Below are 22,582 nucleotides of genomic sequence, written 5' to 3'. Positions count from 1 at the left end.
AATCCAGATGAGCCCCAGCCTCACCAAGTCCCCGACTTTAGCAGTGACCTCAGGGCTGCTGGGCCTTCTCAGAACATGAGGCTGAAGGGATGAGCCTCTGTCTATCCGCTTGCTGCCCTGTCCAGGCCTGGTCTTACAGCCCTACAGCTCAGCCAGCAGCTTCTCTGTGTTACCTGGAGCCCCAGACCTCTGCTCCTCCCTGCTCCAGGCTCAGGCTGCTGCCAGCTCTGCCCTGGTCCCAGGCTGGGGGCTGTTGGGTAAGGCCTAGGCCGCCCAGTGGGACTTGGAAACTTCCAGTCTGCTGTGGGAAGGGCAGGAAGGAGTACAGGACTGAGGAATCCCCTCTCCACCCACTCAATATCTCCTTCGCCACGCAGCTGGGAACATTCTGAGGGAAGGGGGCACATTTCAGGGTCCCCAGCTGGACTCAGAGCTGCCTGAGGGCCCTGGGGCCCGGAGTCTCTGGCCTTGGCGTCTGCCTCCTGCCCCCCACCCCTAGGCCCATGTTCCGGCCATGCTGCCCATCACTCCTGCTCCCCTTTGCTTCCTGCTGGGCCCTGACCCTGCCAGGCCAGGGAGGGGGCCACTTGAGGTCTCCTCAAGGTCTCCCACAGGTGCTGGCTCAGGACCATAAATCATGCCGGCACGGCTGTGAGGGCTGGGGGTGGCAGCTGGGCCAGGGAGGGGAGTGCGGGGGGGCCCTTCTTGGTACATGCTGCGTTAGCAGGGAGCAGTGCCCAGCTGGGAGCTGGGCGGGCGGGTGCTGACTGTTGCTGCCCTCGTCCAGGCACATCAGAGCAACAGGGCCCCCACCCAGGGAGTCTAGCATCAGGGTCACCCAAGTGGAAGACCTGGACCCATCCCAGGTAACTGGGGTACCATGAGGATAGACACAGAAGTGACCCTGCATGATGGGAAACCTGGGAGAGAAAAGTGCCGCCCACCGCCCCCCCCCCCCCCCCCCCCCCCCCCCCCCGCCCCCAGGAGTAGGTGGAGACACTCCCTTATGAAGGGTGGGTAAACAGGCCTCTTTTCTTGCATGGATAGTCTCGCAGAATCCTCTGCCCCAAAGAACAACAGTCATGCACACACCTCCCAAAGGAACAGAGGCACAGACCTTGCAGGAAGGAGAGCTTGACCCCTTCCCTCTGGGAGACAGACACAGAGACAAAGCCCCACCCCAGCTGGCCAGAGAGATAAACACAGATCTTCTGGGAGACAGAGACATCCCCATCACAAAAGGACAGAGCCCCACGCATCCTGGGGCAGAGGGCAGCCACTGTGCCACCTCCTGCCCTGCCCGGGTCTTGAGGCTCCTGACAAGGCTGGGATGGGAGGCCCCTCTTTCTCACGCTCTCTGTCCCTCTCCCGTCCGCCCAGCCATTTCCTCTGCCTTGAAGGGGGCGGTGAGGCGGGGGTGGGGGGTGGGGGGGTGGCGGCGGTGGGAGTGACAGCCCAGAAAGAGTGGGAAGCAGAGTAGCCCCTGCCCAGGACCCCAGGGGGCAGATGTCAGAAGCGGACAGCTGGTCCTCCTCGCCCCCGCATCCTGGCTCGGACTAGAGGGTCGGAAGGCAGGGTGCTGGCTGCCCAGCCAAGCTGGCCACTGTCAGGAGCCCCCAGCCTGACGTCAGTCCCACTCATTGTTGCTGCTGAGGCTTGAGTCACTCCCTGTGACGCACGGGGGTCAGCTCTGGAGCGGCCGGGGGTGGCTTCAGGGCTTAGCTCTCCCCTGGGTGCACTGGGACGGGGTGGGGCCATCTGAGGCCATAGTCGCCTTGCGAAGCCAGCTGCCTACTCCCAAGGTCTTGGGTTGGCCTTCAAGGTCCCTCCGCAAGCTTTTGCCGCAGACGTGCCTCAGAAGGCCTTCGCCAGTTGCCTGTCTGCCCGGCTGGCCGTGACTCTGACTGAGAAGTCAGCTCCCCCTGTGCTGGCCCGTCCTGCCTCAGAACGCTCGGTTTCCACCCTTGCTGAGACCTCTCCCTCTAGCTCCTTTCTTTCTCTTTCTTCAGGAAGCCTCCCCAGCATAATTCCCTGGGGCCCCACTTCTTCCTGGAATTGCCAACCCCTCTTCTTGTCCAGGAATTGCCAACACCCCTTCTTGTCCATCTCCTCGGGTTGCTGTTGTCCCGGTTTCCTGCTGGTGCCCAGTCACCTCCCAACTTGCTGAGAGCAGGGCCTGGGACTCCTTTTCACTCTGACTGTGTCACTTTCTATTCCAGGCCACGGGCATCTTTCTGGGATTACAGAAGTGGCTTCCATCCTGGCCCCTCTGGCCCCTGCAGAACCTGCTGTCGTTTTTTCATACCCTTTCTTGTGCTCTCTCATCCAGGTGCAACTCCTAGTCCAGCTCCCCTGTGAGACTCTGAGGCCTTCCCGGAGGGCTAGGATTGCAACTTGTCCCCCTTGGTAGGACATGGGCCTGGCATGGGGACAGTTTCACAGGTGCAGCATGATTGCATGATTCCATCTGGGTCATCAGGAGTGCTGGTGGAGGATGGGAGAATTCGTTCCATACAGACTCATTTTGAGGGGCTGAGACGCCCCCCCCCCCCCCATGTTCCTGACAGGACCACCCAGATGGGTGTAAGACTTAGGGTCAGAGTTACAGTGATAATGGCCCTTTAAGGATTCAGGGAGGTATAAGGAGGCAAGGATTGGCCAGGATCTGGGCCTGAGATAGGAGAGGTGAGAGGTCTCAACCTCATCCTCAGGCAGAAAAGGCTCCAGGGATGGGGTGAGGTGTGGAGGGAGGAGAGTGGGAAAAAATACTGGCAGAGGACTTCTCTGGTGGTCCAGTAGTTAGGACTCCACACTTCCAGTGCAGGGGGCATGGGTTCAATCCCTGGTCGGGAACTAAGATCCCACATGCTGTGTGACATAGCCAAAAGATAAAAAGGAAAAAGAAAAAAAAATGACTGGCAGAATGAGGAAAGAGTAGCTGTGTGGCCTTGGCAAATGTATTAGTCAGGATTCTCCAGAGAATTAGAACCAATAGGATGTGTATATATAGAAAGAGATTTATTATGAGGAATTGGCTCATGTGATTATGGAAGCTGACAGGTCCCAAGATTTGCAGTCAGCAAGCTGGAGATCCAGGAGAGCTGATGGTGTGATTCCAAATGCTGGCAGGCTCGAGGCCCAGGAGGAGCTGATAGTTTGGTTCAAGTCTGAAGGTAGGGGAAAAAAAAAACAAACTGATGTCTCAACTTGAAAGTAATCAGGGAGGGTGAGAACCTTTTATTCTATTCAAGCCTTCAACTGACTGGTTGGGGCTCACCCATACATAGAGGCTTCCCTGGTGGCTCAGACTGTAAAGAATCTGCCTGCAATTCAGGAAACCCAGGTTTGATCCCTGGGTCAGGAAGATTCCCCAGAGAAGGAAATGGCAACCCACTCCAGTATTCTTGCCTGGAGAATACCATGGACAGAGGAGCCTGGCAGGCTACAGTCCATGGGGTTGCAAAGAGTCAGACACGACCCAGCTACTAACACTATTACTATTACCCTCACTAGGGAAGGTAATCTGCTTTGTTGTTGTTTAGTCCCTAAGTTGTGTCCAACTCTTTTGTGACCCCATAGATTATAGTCTGCTAGGCTCCTCTGTCCATGGGATTTCCCAGGCAAGAATCCTGGAGCAGTTGTCACTTCCTTCTCTGGGGGGATCTTCTCGACCCAGGAATTGAACCCATGCCTCTTGCATCTCCTGCATTGGCAGACAGATTCTTTACCACTGAGCCACCAGGGAAGCCACACTAAGTCTGTGATTCAAATGTTTTTCTTCCAGAAACACCCTCATGGACACACTCAGAATAATATTTGACCAGATGTCTGGGCACTCTGTGGCACAGTCAAGTTGACGCATAAAATATGCCATCATAGCTTGTCACTCTATATCACTGAGCCTCAGTTTCATTATCTGTAAACTGGGGAGAAATGATACTTAATTTCCAAGGCAGTTGGAGAAATCAACACACTAGTGCATGTGAAGTGCTGGTGTGGTGCCTTGCAAAGCTCCGTGACAGGTAGTTCTGAGGATGGTGATGTCAGGACAGTGGCAGGGAAAGCTCCGGAGGTGAGTGTGTCAGGGTACAGAGTGCCTTCAGTCACTCCCCACACTCTCCGGCAGCCTGAGGAAGTTAGGCTGTTTTTCTATTTTCCTGGCCATGCCGCATAGCATACGGGATCTTAGTTCCCTGACCAGGGATGGAATCAGCGTCCCCTGCAGCAGAGGAGCGGGGTCTCCACCACTGGACCACCAGAGAAGTCCCTAGGCTCTTTCCTCCCCCTCCCCAGGGCTGGTTCTACCCCCCCTGGTTCCCCCTCCTTTGCCTTCTCACAGATCCTCCCCTCTCAGTAGTTCATCCTGATTCCCTTCCGGTTAAGTCCAGGCTCTAGAGGAGGATGTTGGCCTGTCAGACTGGCTACTTTCTCCTTCCCCAGGCCCCATTTATAAAGGAGGAAATCCGAAAGGTTGAATGACATCAAGAGGCCCACACAGAGGCAATGGCAGAATTACAAGCTTTATAAGAACAGTCACCAGACCGGTCATGGCAAAGCACCAAGAAGTGCTCCTGTGTGAAGATAACCGAGTAAGGTTAAGCCCGCTTTCCCTGGTATCTCCCATCATGCACACTGAACCAACTAAAGTTTTCCCACTCAGAACACTAGTCTGAGCTCATCTCCAGGGCACTTCTCCAAATGCCATGTCCCTCATCTTAGGGGATCGGTACCTCTTCCAGTCCTCTGAGACCAGAACTGGGGACCACGTCTCGGTCCCAGGGGTGGCTCTCTGACGATGACTCCTCTCCGCCTAGGGAGGCAGCACAGAGCTCGTCAGGCCCTTCCTTCCCTCTCATCTCTATGGCGGAAGTGAGTTGTTCCAGCCGAAACACAACAACATCCTCGGTGGTGGGGTTAAATGGACTCGTCCAAACGAGGGGGATACTTCTTACCGTCAAATCTTAAAATCCGAGACATAATCCAGAAGAAAGCAATCTTCAGAGTATAGAGCACCCTACTGTTGTCTTTGTCCGCTGGTGTGGATGTAGAACGGTCCGGGCATCTGTACTGGTGCCAGGGCTCAGCCAGCTGTGCTCGCGCCCCCGCCGGAGGCCGATGGAGCAGGTGGGACCGGCCGGGCTCGCAGGGGCGGGCCAGGTCTTCCGGCGCCGGCACCGCCTCTTGCCGAGGTGATCTGGTCTCCTCGGGGAGGGTCGTTTCTTTCCCCGCGGGTCCCAGACGGGGATTCTGGGAGGTGGGAGACAGTTCTAGCTGTGTGGCCCTTGTCCTGTGCGAGCGCGGGCGCGCCTCGAACTCCCGGGCTTGGCCAGGCTGGGCGCGGGGCTGCGCTCCTCCCGCGTCCCTGGACCGTGGAGGTTCGCCGGCACTGGCGGCGGGAGAAACTTAACCGGGACGGGAAGTCCTTCCTACGTCCGACAGGGTCTCTCGATGCGGAGCCGAATAACTTTGTGTTTTTGCGTTCAGCCTGTCTCTTGCGGTTCGTGGCGCGCGGGGAGGTTTCGGCGTACTTGCGGAGGGCGTACCTGCGGAGGGCGTACCTGTGCGTGAGGAGAGGGCAAGATCCAGCCTGAGTGACCCGCGTGCCAGCCTCTCCGCGTAAGGTGAGGCTGGGGAAACCCTGGGCTCCGGCCTGAGTCAGAGGAGGCATCAGTCAGCGTCTGCCCCGGTACTCTGCAGAGCTGGGCCTTGGGGGGGCACCGAAGGGACGAGACTTCTCAGGCACTGCCCTGGCAAAGTGCCCTGCTCACGGGGCGTCGAGGGTGAGGGAGCAGACAGGCTCATCACAGAGCAAAGGTGGCCGCGTTGGGAAGGAGGCTGAGGTTGGTTCGTGGTGTCTTCCTGAAGTGGAATCTTGAATAGCACTGAGAATGAGGGAAGAACCTAGGTTTGGGGCAAAAGTGAAAAGAGAGGTGGCCTGTTTGACGGTTTGTGGGGGATACCAGAGGGGGTTTGTGGAAGAAAAGAGAGGTGGACCAGAGCTGGGAGTTTTCAGATGTGAAACTGCTGGATGGAGTTAGACTAGAGGGCAGAAATGAGCAAGAAGGCCTCCTCATCCTGAGAGTATATATAGAAGAAATCAGTCCAGCAATCCTTTCAGGATGAATTGAGCAGTTGCTGTGTACTAGGAACCAGGTATACTGAGATTCCACGGATGAATAGGATACAGTCCCTGCCATTAAGGAACTGTCTGCTAGTAGGAGAGACCAGACAAGGTTAACACCTGTGAAAAGATAACTGATGATGCAGGTAGTCTTGGGCTGATTGCCAGGTGAGAGACAGAGCCAGCTCGATCTCTGAGTGGTCTGTGGACTGCCTCCCTGACTTCAGGGGCAAAGAGACAAACCAGTACACTTTGAAGAGAGTTGCCTGCCCCTGAGGAATTAAGATGTGATGTGAAGCTGGAATGTTTATGGGGACTGGAGACCTTTAACCTGTAGAAGGGGTAAAGGGGTGATGGCAGAGTTGCCTTTGAATATATGAAAGGCTCCCTTGTGGGAAAGGGGTGGGACTTCTTCTGTGTGTGACTCTTGATTTCAGAATTAAGATTAGCAGTTTAAAGCACTAAGAGACAAAGCCCTTCCATAGAGGGAGTCTCTGAATAGAACTTTAAAAGGACTGGAATGACTTGCTGGGAGAGGTGAATTCTCTGTCAGGGGAGGTGTGTAAGCTGAACCTTCTCAGCTAAGAAATTTGACTGTTCCCTCTCCTTCTCAGCTCATATTCAGTTACTGATGAAGTTCTGGTTCTCAAGTCTGTTCTTCCCTTCCCACTCCCTCCACCAGTCCTGTCCTAGCCTTGGGTCATCTCTCAGCAGTAACAGTGTAGTAATTAGAGCAGCTCATACTGAATGCTTTGTGCTTGCCAGGAACTGCATCAAGTGCTTTACAGATGCTAACTCACCCCATTCTGGAGAGGACCCCTTCAAGGTAGCTACTGTGAATATCCCTATTTTATGGATTGGGGAACCTGAGGCACTTAGGGGTGAGGCAGCATGCCCTTGATCACACAGTGAGCTGATGAGAGAGCTGGGGCTCCAACCCAGGCAGTCTGGCTTTAGCGTCCCTGCTCTTAACCACCAGCCTGCTGTGTTTTACATGTGTTATTTTATTCTGTATTTACAGATAAGAAAGTAGACTCAGAGGTTGAGTGATTGGCTTAAGGTCACAGAGCAAGATACTGGAGACCTGGGATTCGGACCCTGGGCCATTGGATGTGGAAACCCCACACTCTGCACATCACTCTGCCACATCCCATTGCACTGTCTGGAAATGGCATGACTGTGGTGGCCTCTAACTAGACTCCTTGCCCAACCCTTTCTGCCTTCAATTAATAAGTTTTTTTTTTTGGCTGCACTGGGTCTTGGTTGCAGCACACAGGCTCTTCGATCTTTGCTGGGGCATGTGGGATCTAGTTCCTTGACCAGGGATCGAACCCGGGTACCCTGCACTGGGGGCACAGAGTCTTAGCCACTGGACCACCAGGAGAGTCCCTTAAATTGGCAAGTTTTTACCTCAGAGTCTGTGAGATTTGGTGTGTATGTGTCAGTCAGGTTTTCAAGTTCAGTCTTCTTAGCTTTCACTGACTCCTCAGAGCAGTCTGTGACCCCTCAAATAGTGACGAACCATTCTTCACCCGTCGGCTGGAGTTAACTTTCTGATCCGCAGATTCAGTGTTGGACAGTGGGATGCATGGAACTTCATTGCCCTCGGGACAGAGTCCGGATGCCTGGTCATTCAGGGTCCCAGGAGATCAGATTCCAGTCTTCCTTTTCATCTCACTCCCATCATGGAGTCTCACTACTCTGGTGATGTTTACCTGCCTGTCTGTCCTCCATCCTGGCAGCTTCTCAAGGGCTGGAGCTGGCAGGGGTTCACAGTGAGCATGTGCTGTAAACCACACTGGATGCCGTCACGGAATTCAGGACGGATCTGGGTGTTTGGACTGGTAGCTTTAATGCTCTCCCCATCTCCCATCCCAAGAGTCAGTGGTCCTCTGCCAGCATGTGCGGCTGCAGAGCAGAGAAGGGCCGTGGTGGCAGGGGACAGGGCTGGGCCTGGAAGGATGTGAACAGGTGACACGCCAATCAGGCAGAATGTGTCCACATTCTGACCTGGCTCCTCTTGCAGGGTGGCCCCTGGGTGGGGTGAAGCTCCACCGTCTTTCCTCTGGTCCCTGACCTCAGCGTGGGCCACCAGCTACAAGATGAACTGTCGCTCGGAGGTGCTGGAGGTGTCGGTTGAGGGGCGGCAGGTGGAGGAGGCCATGCTGGCCGTGCTGCATACAGTGCTTCTGCATCGCAGCACCGGCAAGTTCCACTACAAGAAGGAGGGCACCTACTCCATCGGCACAGTGGGCACCCAGGACGTGGACTGCGACTTCATCGACTTCACCTACGTGCGCGTCTCCTCCGAGGAGCTGGACCGCGCTCTGCGCAAGGTCGTCGGGGAATTCAGGGTAAGGTGGGGTGCAGTGGGCGGCAGGGGGCTGCTGCGTGTCGTCCCCTCCTTGCTGTTGGACCAGCTTACCCTTCCTGGGTGTGCATGTCAGGTTGTTTGAGGTTCTCAGGAACAGGCATGTTCAGAGCTCCTCTGGGTGGGGAGTGCTTGGTAGGGGGGTAGGTGAGGGGGCCTTGTAAAAATACCAGCAAGGAGAGCAGGCAGCCCTTGGAGCATTGGCGGCCAGGGCCCCTGGGCTGATCATCGCCTCTGCACTTTGGACCTCCTCTCTACTGACACCTCTCTGCTTCTGCTTCCACATTCGGGCCTTTCTTATACGAGATGCCCTGAGAGGGAGGGCTGCTGGGCTCAGGCGGTGGCTGTCCCAGAGAAGGGTCCTGTGGGTGGTGTGGCGGTGTCTGTGGGCCTGTAGGGGCCAGGAGAAAGGTGGAAGGGACACGCCAGGCTGCTCACATTGGTCATCTCGGGGCAGGAATGGAGGTGTGATTTTTAATTCTGTCTTCATTCAGGGTTGCAGTGTTTCATTCTTTCAGTGAGTGCATAGTTTTAAAATTTAAAGTAACGAAGGGAATTTCTCTTAAAGTGCCCTCCCTGAGATCAGAGGAGGAGGGTTGTCTCTCTGGCTTCCATTCCATAGACGTGTGATCCTCACAGGGGGTGGACTCTCTACCAGCCACAGGGTACTCCCCGCCCTCCCATCGCTCCTAGCCTAGAAAGGGCAAATTCATGAGTTTCCCAGTCCCCCTTCAGGGGAGGCAGTGGTATCCAGACCCCTGTCCTCCAGATGCCGATGAGAGGTACATGAAACACAGTGAACTCTTAAGGACATGGACTCCAGCCAGGCTCTACCACCCACAAGTGTGTGACCTTGGGCAAGTGACTCTGCTCCTCTGGACTGCAGTTTCACTATATGTAAATTTGGAACGAAAGCTGTACCCATCTCATAGGGTATATGCACCACGAGGATTAAGTGAGTCAGATGTGTCAAGTGCTGGAGAGCCGTCACACAGGAAACACTGTAGAAGAGGTAGCTGCTGTTACTGTCAGCAGAGGGAACGGGAGCTTGGTTTGTCAATAAAGGAGAGACTTACTTCCTGATGGGCTGTTAAGGAGTTGAGGGAGGCATCCTTACCTTTGGGTTGGCCTGAACTCAGAGAGAAAGGTAGAAAGGTGCTTTAGGGTCTTGGCTACACTGGGAGGAAGAGTGTGGGCCATCGCACCCCATGGGGGGACAGGCAGATTTATTAGACCAGGTGGCCCCATTTGCTTCTCAGAGGAAAAGAGGGAGAAGCTCTAAATGTGGTCTGTCCTTCCCCTCCCACCCCGCTCTGTTCCTTGGCTTCTGTCTCTCTATTCAAGGATCACTGGGCTTTTCTTTAGAAACTGTGAGTTTAGGTTGTCTTTGAGGGAATGAAGGAGGGTTCTGCTTAAGAGGAGCCATTTGTGTCACTTTATACAAATCCTTTACTCTCTGGGTCTCGTTCTCTGCCCTCCCCGGAGGTCTGATAAAGAGCTTTCACTGGGGCTTGGGAAGCTGGCCCTCATAGGGTGAGAACCCAGTGGAGGCCTTGGCCTGCTCACTCTTGCTCCTCCTTCCCCAGGATGCTCTGCGCAACTCCGGGGGCGATGGGCTAGGGCAGATGTCCCTGGAGTTCTACCAGAAGAAGAAGTCTCGCTGGCCTTTCTCCGATGAGTGCATCCCCTGGGAGGTATGGACGGTCAAGGTGCACGTGGTGGCCCTGGCCACGGAGCAGGAGCGGCAGATATGCCGGGAGAAGGTGGGGGAGAAGCTCTGCGAGAAGATCATCAACATTGTGGAGGTGATGAACCGGCACGAGTACCTGCCCAAGATGCCCACGCAGTCAGAGGTGGACAACGTGTTCGACACGGGCTTGCGGGACGTGCAGCCCTACCTCTATAAGATTTCCTTCCAGATTACCGACGCCCTGGGCTCCTCCGTCACCACCACCATGCGCAGGCTCATCAAAGACACCCTGGCCCTCTAGGTCTCTCCAGGCCTCGGTGCTCCTTGATGGCTTATGGACCTTGGCTTCTGGGGATCGTACTGTTAGGCCCTTGGGGCTCTGGAACCCGCTCTGGGTCCTTGATAAGACTGGGAAGGGCCGCCCTGGCTTCCTCGTGCTGTGGATGCCAGTCTCTGGTCGTCCTTGTCACCTTCACTGACGGTCAAGTCTGGCCTGCACTGTCTCTCCATACTCCTGGTTTCGGGGGGGTTTCCCCTTTCCTACACTGTACAGAGGAGCCATCACTAGGATGGTGAATAAAGCTGAGAGTGTGAGTTTGGGTTGAGTCTCTCCCTTGACTGGTGTTACGCCCTGAAACATTTTAACACTTTCTGACAGAACTTCAAGGAACACGTGAGTGTGTTGAGGGCATTATTCCAAGATGGGGGTCTATGATGTGATTGAAGATAGATTAAAGCTGATCGATCTTGTACTTTGTCGGACATTCACATAAGCAGGTGTGACCACAGTCAGTTCCATAAATGATGACACAGATCAGGATCTGCTGCTTTGGGATATGACTGTGCTATTTCTCCTCCCTTCCTAAGGAAGCTGTGACCTGCCTTTTATATTATCTGTTGCTGCTGCTGCCAAGTCGCTTCAGTCGTGTCCGACTCTGTGTCACCCCATAGATGGAAGCCCACCAGGCTCCTCCGTCCCTGGGATTTATATTATCAGATGACCCCAAAGAATATCTTCTCTGTCTCTGTAGAGCACACACAGGCCCCCACTTGCACAGAAAGCTCATTTGACTTGGTGTCTTCTCCCTCTGGAGAGAGATTGGCCACCTTGAGACTGGTGTCCTGTGACACTTCTGGTTTGGGCTGACATGGGCTTCTGTGGTGGCTCAGACAGTAAAAAAACTGTCTGCAATGCAGGAGACCTGGGTTCGATCCCTGGTTTGGGAAGATCCCCTGGAGAAGGAATGGCAACCCACTCCAGCATTCTTGCCTTCTCCCCCACCTTCTCCCGGCATATCTGCCGCTCCTGCTCCGTGGCCAGGGCCACCACGTGCACCTTGACCGTCCATACCTCCCAGGGGATGCACTCATCGGAGAAAGGCCAGCGACAGAGGAGCCTGCTGGGCTCCTTTGGGCTATAGTCCATAGGGTCGCGAAGAGTCAGACACGACTGAGCAACTAACAGTTTCATGTTGGTATCTCACATCCATTTCTAGGCAAACATTGTCAAGATCAGTGTGCTTTTCATTGATTTATTCTTCCATATTTTATAATGCTTTTTGTTACACAGGGGCAAGCTCTAACCAAACTAAATGAACAGTGTGTAAGCAAGCAGCAGTGCTAAAGGAGAAATGGCCAGGGTCTGGGGGTCTTGTCCATGGTCCTGGAGCAGATAGGTACCAGGATGGCCAGGAAGTGTTTGCACATTTTTCTCATTTCAGGCCACTTTTCGGCCATGTGTAATTTCGTGAGGAGTTTTGTGATGTCCTACCCTTGGCCTCTGGGGCACTGGTGAGTTGGAGAACTCAAGAGGTTCTCAGTGGTTTGGAGATGGGGAAGGCCCATTGTCAGCAGCTCCTTAATGAGATGTGATGCCACCTGACTCGCTGCAGTCTGGGGGGCCTTTTTCTCCTTAGACCAGCTCATTTCCTCTGAGGAATTGGCTGATTCAGCTGTTCACTAACAGTGACTTTGTTTTAAACAGGGCTCAGGGTTGCTACAGGAGTTTTCAGGAGACCTGGGCCGGAGAGTCTTTCCTCCATCCCAGCTTCCCCAGACTTCATGCTTTTCTGCAGCCAGGCTCTGCTCCAGACTCTCACCCTGGCTTGGCTGTGGGACACCCAGTTGGCAGGCAGGCTCCCTTTAGTGGGCAGTTCAATAGCATCTCTATCCCCTTTGGCATTGTGACTTCCCAGGGGTAGGGGACTGGTTTATTCAAGGTCAGGACAGGAGCCCTGGTGACTCAGATCTTTCCCCTTGATCTGTAACTCTCCTTGACCTCGGGCCTGAGCAGAGGAATGGGGGCAGGCCTTAAATTCCTCCTCCCCTCCATCTCACCTGGGACCAAGGTGGGTCCTGGGCCGCTTATCCAGCCCCAGGAAGCTCCCGAGGGGGTGATGAAGGCTATGCATCACTAAGGTTCTAGACATTGCTCATTTGCCTCCTGTCCCAGCGGTACCTAGGTCGTTGGCTGTTTTTAGAGGCTAAGTTGTGTCTGCCTCTTGTGAGCCCATGGACCTAGCCTGCCAGGTTCCTCTGTCCATGGGATTTCCCAGACAAGAATATTGGAGTGGGTAGCCAGTTCCTTTTTCAGGGGATCTTCTGACCCAGGGATCAAACCCACATCTGCACTGGAGGACAGATTCTTTCCCACTGAGCCACCAGGGAAGCTAAAGCAGCATTTAATTTCGGCCCAGGGACAGAAAGCCTAGGAGCAGGGATGGTCCTTGCTTGTCCTGTGTCTTGCTCAGTGGGGGCAGCACCGTGGCCAGCACCTGGAATGTGGTCTAGAACGGCTTAAGGGTTCTGAGAGAGGGCTATCTCCTGACCTTTTCTAAGGAGGAGGGAGAGCCCTGGGGACAGGACTCCTGGCTTTGTCTGGTTGGGTGCATGGGCCGGTTCACATGGGTGGGCGTGTGGGCCTTTGGGCTGAGAAGTATACACCAGCCCCCCCGGGATTCTGGGCGGTAGCTACGAGCCCTTTGTCTAGAAAGAGCCTCCTCGCTCGGCGCCAGGGGTGGGGGCGCACCGCGTCTGGGATCCGCCCCTTGGGCCCCTCCCCGACGCAGCCACCGCCCACCCGCCAGCCTTGGGCTCCCACACATCTGGCGGTCCTCAGCGCATCTGGGCAGCTGGCGCCGAAGCATGAACAGCTCGCAGGCGGGCGCCACAGCCCGGGGCGCCTGGCAGAGCTCCTGCTGCAACCAGTCGGGGGCGCCGCCGGAGCCCCCCGAGGGGCCGCGCGCCGTGCAGGCGGCGGTGCTGGGCGTGCTGTCGCTGCTCGTACTCTGCGGGGTCCTCTTCCTGGGCGCCGGCCTCCTGCTCCGCGCCCAGGGTTTAACGGCGCTGCTGGCCCGAGAGCTGCGCTCGTCCCGGGAGGGCGAGCCCGGCGGCGCCAGCGTCGATGACGACGACGAGTCCTAGGCGCCAGGCTGCGTTCGGGGGTCGCGGCCTCCCGGTGGTCCGTGGACTCCACGCCAGACTTTGAGGGAGCGGCCCCCAGCACCCGACGTCTGCAGCGGGGAGCCCTGCCGCGATGTTGGTGCGCTCGCACAGGTGACAGAGACGCAGCCATCCCAGGCCCCGGCTTCTTTCTCCCCTCCTCTCCTTCCCGAAGCCTTTCCCCCCAGAGGAGATTCGAGTAAGATTCCTCACTGTGGCCTCCCTCTTGAGGTAGGGATGGGGGTGTGGGTTGAGTCTTAGGGGAGAACCAGGGGCCTGGATGACCCTGGGAGATGGAGAGGTGTGCTGATCCCCGCCCCCCCCACCCATGCAGGTTGGGGGGAATGCATGTGGCCCAGAGCAAGCAGCTTTGGGGTGTGCTTGTGGGGGAAGGTGACAAGGTTCCTAACAGCCGGGGGGCCTCAGAAGCACGTTGCTCCAGGAGGCTGGAGCTGAGGGTTCCCAGCTGTAGGGGCTCCATCTGGCCCTCCTGCCTCTCCCTCCCTAAGGACAGGAACCATCTGGAGGGAAGGGCCTGGGTGGCCTAAAGACAGGGTAATTCTAGGCCAAGGCTGTCTCGGGCCGAGCCACAGGGGCCAGCGAGGGAAGCCTTCTTTGCCCATTTCTATTTAGCGTCGCACCTAGGGGTTCCTGGGTTTTTGTCGGTGCGGCTGTTCTCTGGAGGTGCCTCTGATCTCTCTTGCCCCTTCCACTGTAGAGCCCCTCTCCTGGCCTGCCAAGGCAGAGGCAGCGTCCTGGCTGGCCCCTGAGAGGGGAGGGCGGCGTGTGTGAGGAGGGGCCGCTGGGGGTGAGGGGCCTGAGTGGGCAACCTGCAGCTAAGCAGCTGTGAAGGTGACGACGTGTGATCCCTCCGCAGAGGAGCCCAGGATGTGGTGTTAATCCCGGGCAGCTGTGCCGTGCTGGACTTGCTGAGCTGTGGACTTCTCACCTCAGGCACGCCGCCCCCACCCCCTTGGAGAGAGGGCTGGCCAGGGCAGTGAGGGGTGTGTGAGACTGCTCCTGGCCCAAGGTCAGCGGGGCTGGGCCCAGGGACATTCCCCACCGCCCTTCGCTGTGTCCTGGGGCAGGGGCTGGAGCTCCTTCTCTTTATTGTATCCAGTTCACCTGCCCGCTTGCCCACAACATTCTGCTGTATTTCCCTCCTGTCTCCCATCTCCAGCCTGTGCGCTTTCCTCCTTCTCCAGCTGGGCCAGAGTCTCCATGTGTGAGGTGAGGCCTTCATTTTACAAATGGGAAAGCTCAGAGGGAAGAAAGTGACCTGCTGGAGTGAATGACAGAGCTGAAACTGCACCCTGGGGCTCCTGATTGATTTCGAGCTCGGGGGTGGGAGTGGTATCCCTGAGTGAGGACCCTTTGGGTCACTCCTTTTGCTCTGTTCTCTCGTTCCCTGATTTCTCACCCCTCTTTGAGATGCTGATGCAAAATATGGCCTCTCTCCTTAAAAGAATGAACCTTCACACCACACATTTGGCATATGGTTTCTGGGACTGGTACCCCAACTCCCCCCTCCTCCTTGGTGTCCTCTCTCCCATCCCTGCTCCCCAGCAGCCTTGCTGGATACCTTCTTGCTGCTGCGAATGGCCTCCCAGGTGTGCCAATAACTCCCAGGCAGCTGGGCTCAGCTTTTCTGGCCTGAACACCAGGGTGGGGTGAGCTCAGAGGGTCAGCTGGAATATACATCTATGGAAATCCAAGTGGACAGGGCAGAGGGACCAGAGGTCAAGATGATGACTTGGATTGGCCTTTGGGTTCAAGTCTGGGTGGTGTTAAGGGGTGTAGGGAGATTTGATGGCAGGAAAGGCTGTGTCCCCAGCATCGTGGTGTCTGCTCACACCCAGGCAGGGCCGGAGACGGTGCGGTGGGGTGAAGAAGAGGGGGTAGGCAAAGACTTTCTTCATCCAACTTCCTGTCTTTGCTGTCCCTTCAGCTCAGTGCCTGAGAAGCTGGCCCATGGTGTGTGCTGTGGAGGACCTCAGTGTTCCTGGAGGAAGATCCTGAGACGTTTGCTAAGGAACTCTGACCCTGGTCAAGGCTGTCAGACTGAGTGGGGAAGGAAAGAATTCAGAAAATTGGGAAATGGGTGCTGTTGTTAAACCATCTGTCAGGCTCAGGTTGGGAGTGGCAGGGGTGATGACTGCAGGTCGGTGTGCCATGGAGTGAGGCCAGGCATTTGGATCCCAACAAGCCTGCACTGTCCTTGATGGAAAGGCTGGGTCCACACATGCGTGGACATCTTGGCTTACTCTTCCTCTAAACCCTGAGTCTCACCCTGAGGTGGAAAGGGTTGTCATTCCTTGGCTCCCTTTCCAGCAAAGATGGGGGCAGCTATCTCTTACAGATTCCCGAACCTTGCGTGGTCTGTCTCCCAGAGCGCTTTCCTCCAGTCCTATCGGCCACACAAGGAACCTTTGATCCATATACAGTACAGATGAGAGCCTGGGAGAAACCTGGACTGTGGTGAGACCTCATCCTGAGATTCCTGCACACAGCTGCTGCCTCTGACCTGCTCCATCCAACCTCCTGAAGTGCTCATGGTGTGGGCCTGGGTGGTCAGCCCCCTAGGAAAGAATGGGCCCCCTGGCAACTGTTGTGCGTCCTGGGCACCGAAGTGGCCACACTCTCAGTGCTGCAGACGCTGACAGACTTGTGCCTGCTGGGCCTCGTCCCATCTCTGGTGCTGGGTGGCTGTGGTCTGACAGGCTAGTGACTTGTCCCTGCTGAAGGCGGTAGGCCAGTGTCCCAAATTTGAAGGACTTGTGTGCCCCAGCAATGACTCATCACTGCCCTGTCACTTCCTGTGGCTTGTTATTAAATATGCTGGTGATGTAAAGTTGGAGTATACAGTCAGTGTTTTCAGCTCCTGACTCTTGGAATTAGTGGTAACCCTGGACCAGTGGTAAAGAACCCGCCTGCCAGTGCGGGAGACATAAGAGATACAGGGTGGATCCCTGGGTTGGAAAGATCCCCTGGAGGAGGACATGGTGACCCATTCCAGTGTTCTTGCCTGGAGAATCCCATGGACAGAGAAGTCTGGTGGGCTCCATAGAGTTGCAGAGAGTCGGACATGACTGAAGTGACTTGGCACGCAGCACGTTGGGCCTGCTCCGGTTTGGACTGTTTCTGGCAGATTCTGAAAGAGCAATCCCAGCCACAGCCCCTCTCCCTTGGTCTCTTCTCAGTGCTAGCTTTTCCCTTTCCACACCCAGATCCAAATCTATTGGTAGGTAGGAGGTGGGGCAGTGACTCTCACCGACACTCTACTGCCTCCCAGTGGTCAGTATGGGCAAGATTGCCGGGAGAAATGATCAGTAACCTCAGATATGTAGATGGCACCACCCTCATAGCAGAAAGTGAAGAGGAACTAAAAAGCCTCTTGATAAGGTGAAAGAAGAGAGTGAAAAAGCTGGCTTAAAACTCAACTTTCAAAAAGCTAAGATCATGGCTTTCGGCCCCATCGCTTCATGGCAAATAGATGGGGAAACAATGGAAACAGTGACAGACTTTTATTTTCTTGGGCTCCAAAATCACTGCGGATGGTGACTGCAGCCATGAAATTAAAAGTCACTTGGAAGAAAAGCTCCTTGGAAGAAAAGCAGTGACCAACCTAGACAGCATACTAAAAAGCAGAGACATTTGCCAACAATGGTCTGTCTAGTCAAAGCTATGGTTTTTCCAGTAGTCGTGTATGGATGTGAGATTTGGACCAGAAAGAAGGCTGAGCACCAAAGTATTAATGCTTTTGAACTGTGGTGCTGGAGAAGACTCTTGAGAGTCTAAAGGAAATCAGTCCTGAATATTCATTGGAAGGGCTGATGCTAAAGCTGAAGCTCCAGTCCTTTGGCCACCTGAAGTGAAGAGCCAACTCTTTAGAAAAGACCCTGATGCTGGGAAAGATTGAAGGCAGGAGGAGAAGGGGATGACAGAGGATGAGATGGTTGGATGGCATCACTGATTCAATGGATGTGAGTTTGAGCAAATTCTGGGAATTAGTGAAGGAGAGGGAAGCCTGGTGTGCTGCACTCTATCAGGTTGCAAAGAGTCAGACACGACAGAGTGACTGAACAACAACAATTGGGGGTCTGAGCACAGTTTGGCCAGAGCTTGTGCCTCGATGTGAGAGTGAAGTTTGTGAGCATATGAGTGGAATTCTGTTTATAAACCCTCCTGGATCTCAATCTCTTCATCCCTAAAATGGAGGCAACAATGTCATAAGGATCAAATACATAGTGTGCTTGTCCGTAGATAAAAGGCTTTCTACACTGCGATTATTGTGTGATGTTATTTTTTTCCTCCAAATCTGACCATCTCCAGAGAAAAGATGTAGAGCCACCCACCCTGTTTCTGGGAGCATGTCATTTGTCTTTTCCATGAGTGTTTTTTTTTTTTTTTTAACTTTTTATTTTGTATTCAGGTATAGCTGATTAACAGTGTTCTGATAGTTTCAGGTGAACAACGAAGACAGAGAAGAAGATATATGACATGACTTATATGTACAATCTAAAAAGAAATGATACAGATGAATTTACTTACAAAACAGAAAGAGACTCACAAACTTAAGAGAATGAACTTATGGTTGCTGGGGGAAGGGATGAGGGGAAAGGATAGTCAGGGAGTTTGGGATGGGTATGTACACACTGCTATATTTAAAATGGAAAACCAACAAGGACCCACTGTATAGCACAGGGAACTTTGCTCAATGTTATGTGGCAGCCTGAATGGGAGGGGAATTTGAGGAGAGAATGGATACATGTATATGTATGGCTGAGTCCATGAGTGTTTACTTATTTATATTTTTCTCTTTTCGGCTTTTTTTTTTTTTTTAAATAAGCGGTTGCATTTGTGGGCTCATTGTTAACATGTTCCACCAAACATCAAACTGGTGTTTTTTGAAAACAGAGCCCCTGGCTAAAGCGTGTCTCCGGGTTCCCTGGTAATTGACAAGGTAGTCGCATGAGTGTTTATTGAATGACTGCTCTGTGCCAGGCCTGCTCTGGGGCTGGGGATGAGATGAATGAGACAGAGGCCCTTACACAGTCCAGTAAGAGCACTAGACAGTAAGAAGTGCCGAGTGTCGACAAAGCCAAGAGCAGAGAGTGACTGGCTCGGCTTTTAGAGGAAGGGGTACTGAATGAGCATTCACTGGGCAAAGAAGGGGAGGAAGAAAATTCTGGGCAGAGACACAGAGGGGCATAGGGCTGGAGGTGCCCTAGAAGCAGGTAGGTAGAGTAGGATTTGAAGGGGCGTGAGACCAGAGGGGTGGCAGCCTGGATGGGAGAGTTTATCCTGGGGGCAGCAAGGAGTCTGGAGGGGTCTGGAGGGTTTTAAGCTGGAAATAACATGATAAGATCTGGATCTTAGGGAATTGGGGGTAAAAGTCTGTGGGTGGGAGCAGGCTGGACGTAGAGAGACAGCAAGGAGGCTGTGGTCACAACCAGGCAAAAATGATGATGGCCTGGACTAGGGTGGAAAGAAAAGGGGACAGATCCAAGTGATGTTTGGGATTCAGCTTTGGTCACTAGTTGGATGTGGAATGAGGTGGGATGGAGGATGAAGCCCCAGCTCCTGGAATTAATTGTAGGGGGTGGTGACGCCTGCCACCCATCAAGGGGCTGTGTTATCAGTTAGGATATTTTTGGTCTGAGTTTACAGGAAATCCTAAAGATATTTGGCTTGAGCAGAGGGTAATTTATTGGCCCATATAATTGCAGAGCCTATGGGCAGTTCCGGCCTCAGGCTGCCTGTGACTCAGGTCTGACTGAGAGCAGCCCTGGCCTCTCTGCCTTCCTTGTCTTCATCTGCAGCCTTTGTCAGCCTCTGGTAGGGTGGTCTAGTGGTTGGGGCAAGGGCTTGAAATCTCGTGGCTGGACCTGAAAGCTGGCCCCACATTCTCTGGCTATGTGACCTGGGCAAGGTGCTTAATCCCTTGCGGTTCAAACCTCCCCTCTTTAGAGTGAGGAGAAGCAGGGTGTTAGGATAAAATGAGATCCATACATGTAGAGAGCCTGGCCCAGTAAGAGTGCCTGTTATCAGCCTCACCCTCCACGTGAGGCAGGAGGCATCTCAAGTTCAAATCTATCAGGGAAGGATGGGTCATCTCCCAGGTTCCTCAGGCCAAACCCTGCAGCCGTTGTGACTGTGTGCTAACCCTGGGGTACTGTGTTGCTGGTATAGAATGTTCTAGGCCTAAGCCGCATGCTCTGCTCAGACATCCCAGACCACAGGGCCCAAAGGAGAAGGATGTTTCCTCACCAGATCTAAGCCTGTTTTATTCCTGGGGTGAACAGAGGCTGGGTGTCCATAAACTGCCTCGTGGGGGGATGTGGGCAGAGGGGTGGCGGATAAGTCCAGTTTGGATGTGTTGAGTCTGAAGCACGGCAGCGGGGTCATCCAAGGTGTACAATTAGTGTATGGGGCTGAGGCTCACCAGAGAGACTTCCAGGCCAGGGTGTTGATAGAGGCAGAAAATGGAGCCATGGGAAGGGCCCAGGTGGGGCTGAAGAGAAGAGAGGAGGCTAGCAGGCCCCACTTAGAGGTGGGGCAGGGTCCAGGGAGATGGGAGGGAACATGGGGAGCCAGTTCTCTTGGGAGTCAGGGAACAAAGGAGTTCGGAACTGAGGAGTGTCCATGCTCCCCACAATTCTGGAGGCAGAAGGCTTCTTTCTGGACCACCTGGCTTCCCTGAGCTACTCACCCCCACTCCTACTGCCTTAAACCTGGGTGATGGGGAGTGGTGGGAGGAGCCCCCATACAGAAGAAAGTGGGAACATGGTCCCTCTGGGCTGGCAAGCCCACTGTAGGGAGAGAGGTGGGTTTCTTTTCTTTAGTTTACTGCTCTGTATGTGTGAATGCTATCTCTCTCTCTCTCACTCTCTCTCTCTCTCACACACACACACACACACACACACACACGGCTCACTTAGGCAAAACAAAACAACACAAAGCCCACACAAATGAGCTCATCCGACTCCATGCTCCTGTGCCTCCCTTCCAAGTGCAGGGACTTCTGCACCTGCTCCGTCTGCTGGGCAGGCAGAGTTTGCAGCCACGTCCTCCACGCCCATGGTTCCTCTGTTTACCAGACCCCACAGGACCCTCTCCTTTGTCCGGTTGCTCTCTCTCCTCACATACTAACTGCTACTAGCTGCAAATCACAACCACTTTCAACTCTGCCTCCACGGCCTGCCTCCCATCTCCCATACTCTGCTCAGATGCCCTCACCTCATACTTCTCACAAAAAGGAGGTGTCTTCAGACATGACTCCCTCCGCTCTGTCCCCAGACCCCCTCCAGAGCCAGAGGCTTTCCATGTGTCCCCAGGAGAGGACCACCCCCCACCCCCACCCCACCATACCACACACACACTGGATGCTGTCTCCACTTCTGCACCATACCCGCTTCACTTTAGTTTCTTTAATGCTCCTTTAACCACTCCTTCTTTGCTGGCTCCAGCTTCAAAACACTCAGGTTTATTCCACCTTAAAATAGCCCTTCTCTGCGCCTGGTGCGTGCGCCTCCAGTAACTACCCCTTGTCTTGCTTCATCTTTATAGCTAACCTTTTCCAAAGTTATCCACACTGGCCGTATTCCCCTCCCCTCCCCCTGCCTCCTTTAATCCTCTCCCACCTGGCTTAGTCTACACTGGCGCTGCCTGGTCAAGATCAGCCCCGGGATGGTTGCTTGAGCCTGCTTGTCCATTCTTTTCTCAGCTGCTCTCCTGGTCACTCATCCTGCTGCTGACTGCTCCCTCCTCCTCACAGCGTCCCCGGTGGCTTCCCTGACAGCTCCGGAAGAAGCTCAGAGAGAAGCTCAGTGACATGCAGAGGAGAGGCTGAGACTGTGAGCTCCAGCACAATACTGGGTCCACACCCTGGGTCCACCACTCACTGGGTAACTGAAACCCTGTCCCTTGTCAGTGAAGTGGATAACACTCACTTTGGGAAACTCCTGAGATGAAGTGGATTTCAGAGGGTGGGCCCAGGGCCCTGGAGCAACTGCCTGGGTTGAATCCAGGCTCCCCGGCTCCCAGCTGCATGCCCTTGGGGAGGTCCCGTTCGGCCCTGTCCCTGCCTCACCTCTCTCTGGGGCTCCCTTGCCAGCACCTCCACTCTTTTTGCCCGGGGCTTGCATGCTGAGTGTCTCAGAATGGTCTGAGCGCTTCCTCTTTCCCTGCCATCTTGCTCTGGGTGCTCCTTACGCTTTCCTGGCACTTAAATCACCATTTATAAACCACAGCTCTGAAAGCTGCAGTCCCAGCTGAACCTGGGTGCTGAAAGTCTCATTAATGCCTTGATCCATTCTGCAGTGATCTCCTCAGCAGCTAACTCTGGCAGCTGTTGGAGAACATGTGGTAAATGAGACAGAGGGGCCCCTGCCACAGAGCCTATATTCTGGCGGGAGGGGATGTTTGATGGCCCTGTGAGCAAATACATGCATGAGGTCACTGCAGATGGTAATACAATAGGGCAATGGGGAGGAGACCTGTGTGCTGACTTCAGGTGCAGGTGGTCAGGGCAAGCCTCTCCAAGGAGGCGGCATCTGGGTCAAGACCTGGCCGGGAGGAGGATGCAGCCAGGCCAAGGGCTGGAGCACAGTGTTCCTGCCAAAGGAACCATGGGTCAAAGGGTCCTGCTGTGGGAATGAGACTGGCCTGTCTGAGGGACCGAAAGGAGGCTGGCGTGTTGGGAACTTAACGAAGCAGTCAGGGAAGAAGGCTTTTGCTCCGGGTGCACCATCCTTGCTCCTGGCCTGACTCCTGGCTTGGATCACCTCCTCCCCAGCAGGTGTCCTCAAATCACCCCCCTTCCTTCCCCTGCACAGCCCGACCACAAATGTGGTCCATTCTACCCCTTAGAAAGCTTTGCTCTGCCTTTGGCTGCTGGCCTCACCTCTCACCCAGCCCCCACGTCCATCGGTCCTTCTTGGCCCCCTCTTCTCCACGG

At 54.7% G+C, this 22,582-nt stretch overlaps 2 protein-coding genes across 3 annotated transcripts; both read left to right on the top strand.

The window, feature by feature from the left end:
* Window positions 1-4,935: 4,935 nt before the first annotated feature.
* On the top strand, window positions 4,936-10,776 carry ATG101 (autophagy related 101). 2 transcript variants are annotated; one of them, XM_043883737.1, is made up of 4 exons: window positions 4,936-5,189; window positions 5,485-5,621; window positions 8,148-8,475; window positions 10,079-10,776. In XM_043883737.1, exons 3-4 carry the CDS (start codon window positions 8,224-8,226, stop codon window positions 10,481-10,483), a joined length of 657 nt encoding a protein of 218 aa, XP_043739672.1. In that variant the 5' UTR covers window positions 4,936-5,189; window positions 5,485-5,621; window positions 8,148-8,223; the 3' UTR covers window positions 10,484-10,776. The 2 variants fall into 2 exon arrangements, with proteins under 2 accessions (XP_043739672.1, XP_043739681.1); XM_043883746.1 differs by having other exon boundaries at window positions 5,181-5,621.
* Window positions 10,777-13,285: 2,509 nt separating this feature from the next.
* Window positions 13,286-16,474, top strand: SMIM41 (small integral membrane protein 41). Its single transcript, XM_043883680.1, has 3 exons — window positions 13,286-13,822; window positions 14,501-14,653; window positions 15,572-16,474. Exon 1 carries the CDS (start codon window positions 13,327-13,329, stop codon window positions 13,603-13,605), a length of 279 nt encoding a protein of 92 aa, XP_043739615.1. The 5' UTR covers window positions 13,286-13,326; the 3' UTR covers window positions 13,606-13,822; window positions 14,501-14,653; window positions 15,572-16,474.
* Window positions 16,475-22,582: the final 6,108 nt, after the last annotated feature.

Source organism: Cervus elaphus, chromosome 3 (genome assembly GCF_910594005.1).
Source record: "Cervus elaphus chromosome 3, mCerEla1.1, whole genome shotgun sequence".
NCBI lineage: Eukaryota > Metazoa > Chordata > Mammalia > Artiodactyla > Cervidae > Cervus > Cervus elaphus.
The sequence above is the reverse complement of the archived record's forward strand: the minus strand, read 5'-3'. Positions and strand labels throughout refer to the sequence as shown.

What these genes read in the sequence shown, in the direction of transcription:
- SMIM41 (XM_043883680.1), top strand. Translation starts at nt 13,327, where the DNA reads ATGAACAGCTCGCAGGCGGGCGCCACAGCCCGGGGCGCCTGGCAGAGC.
- ATG101 (XM_043883737.1), top strand. Translation starts at nt 8,224, where the DNA reads ATGAACTGTCGCTCGGAGGTGCTGGAGGTGTCGGTTGAGGGGCGGCAG. An exon ending in AGGTCGTCGGGGAATTCAGG is followed by an intron (nt 8,476 to 10,078) that starts GTAAGGTGGGGT and finishes CTCCTTCCCCAG; the next exon opens with GATGCTCTGCGCAACTCCGG.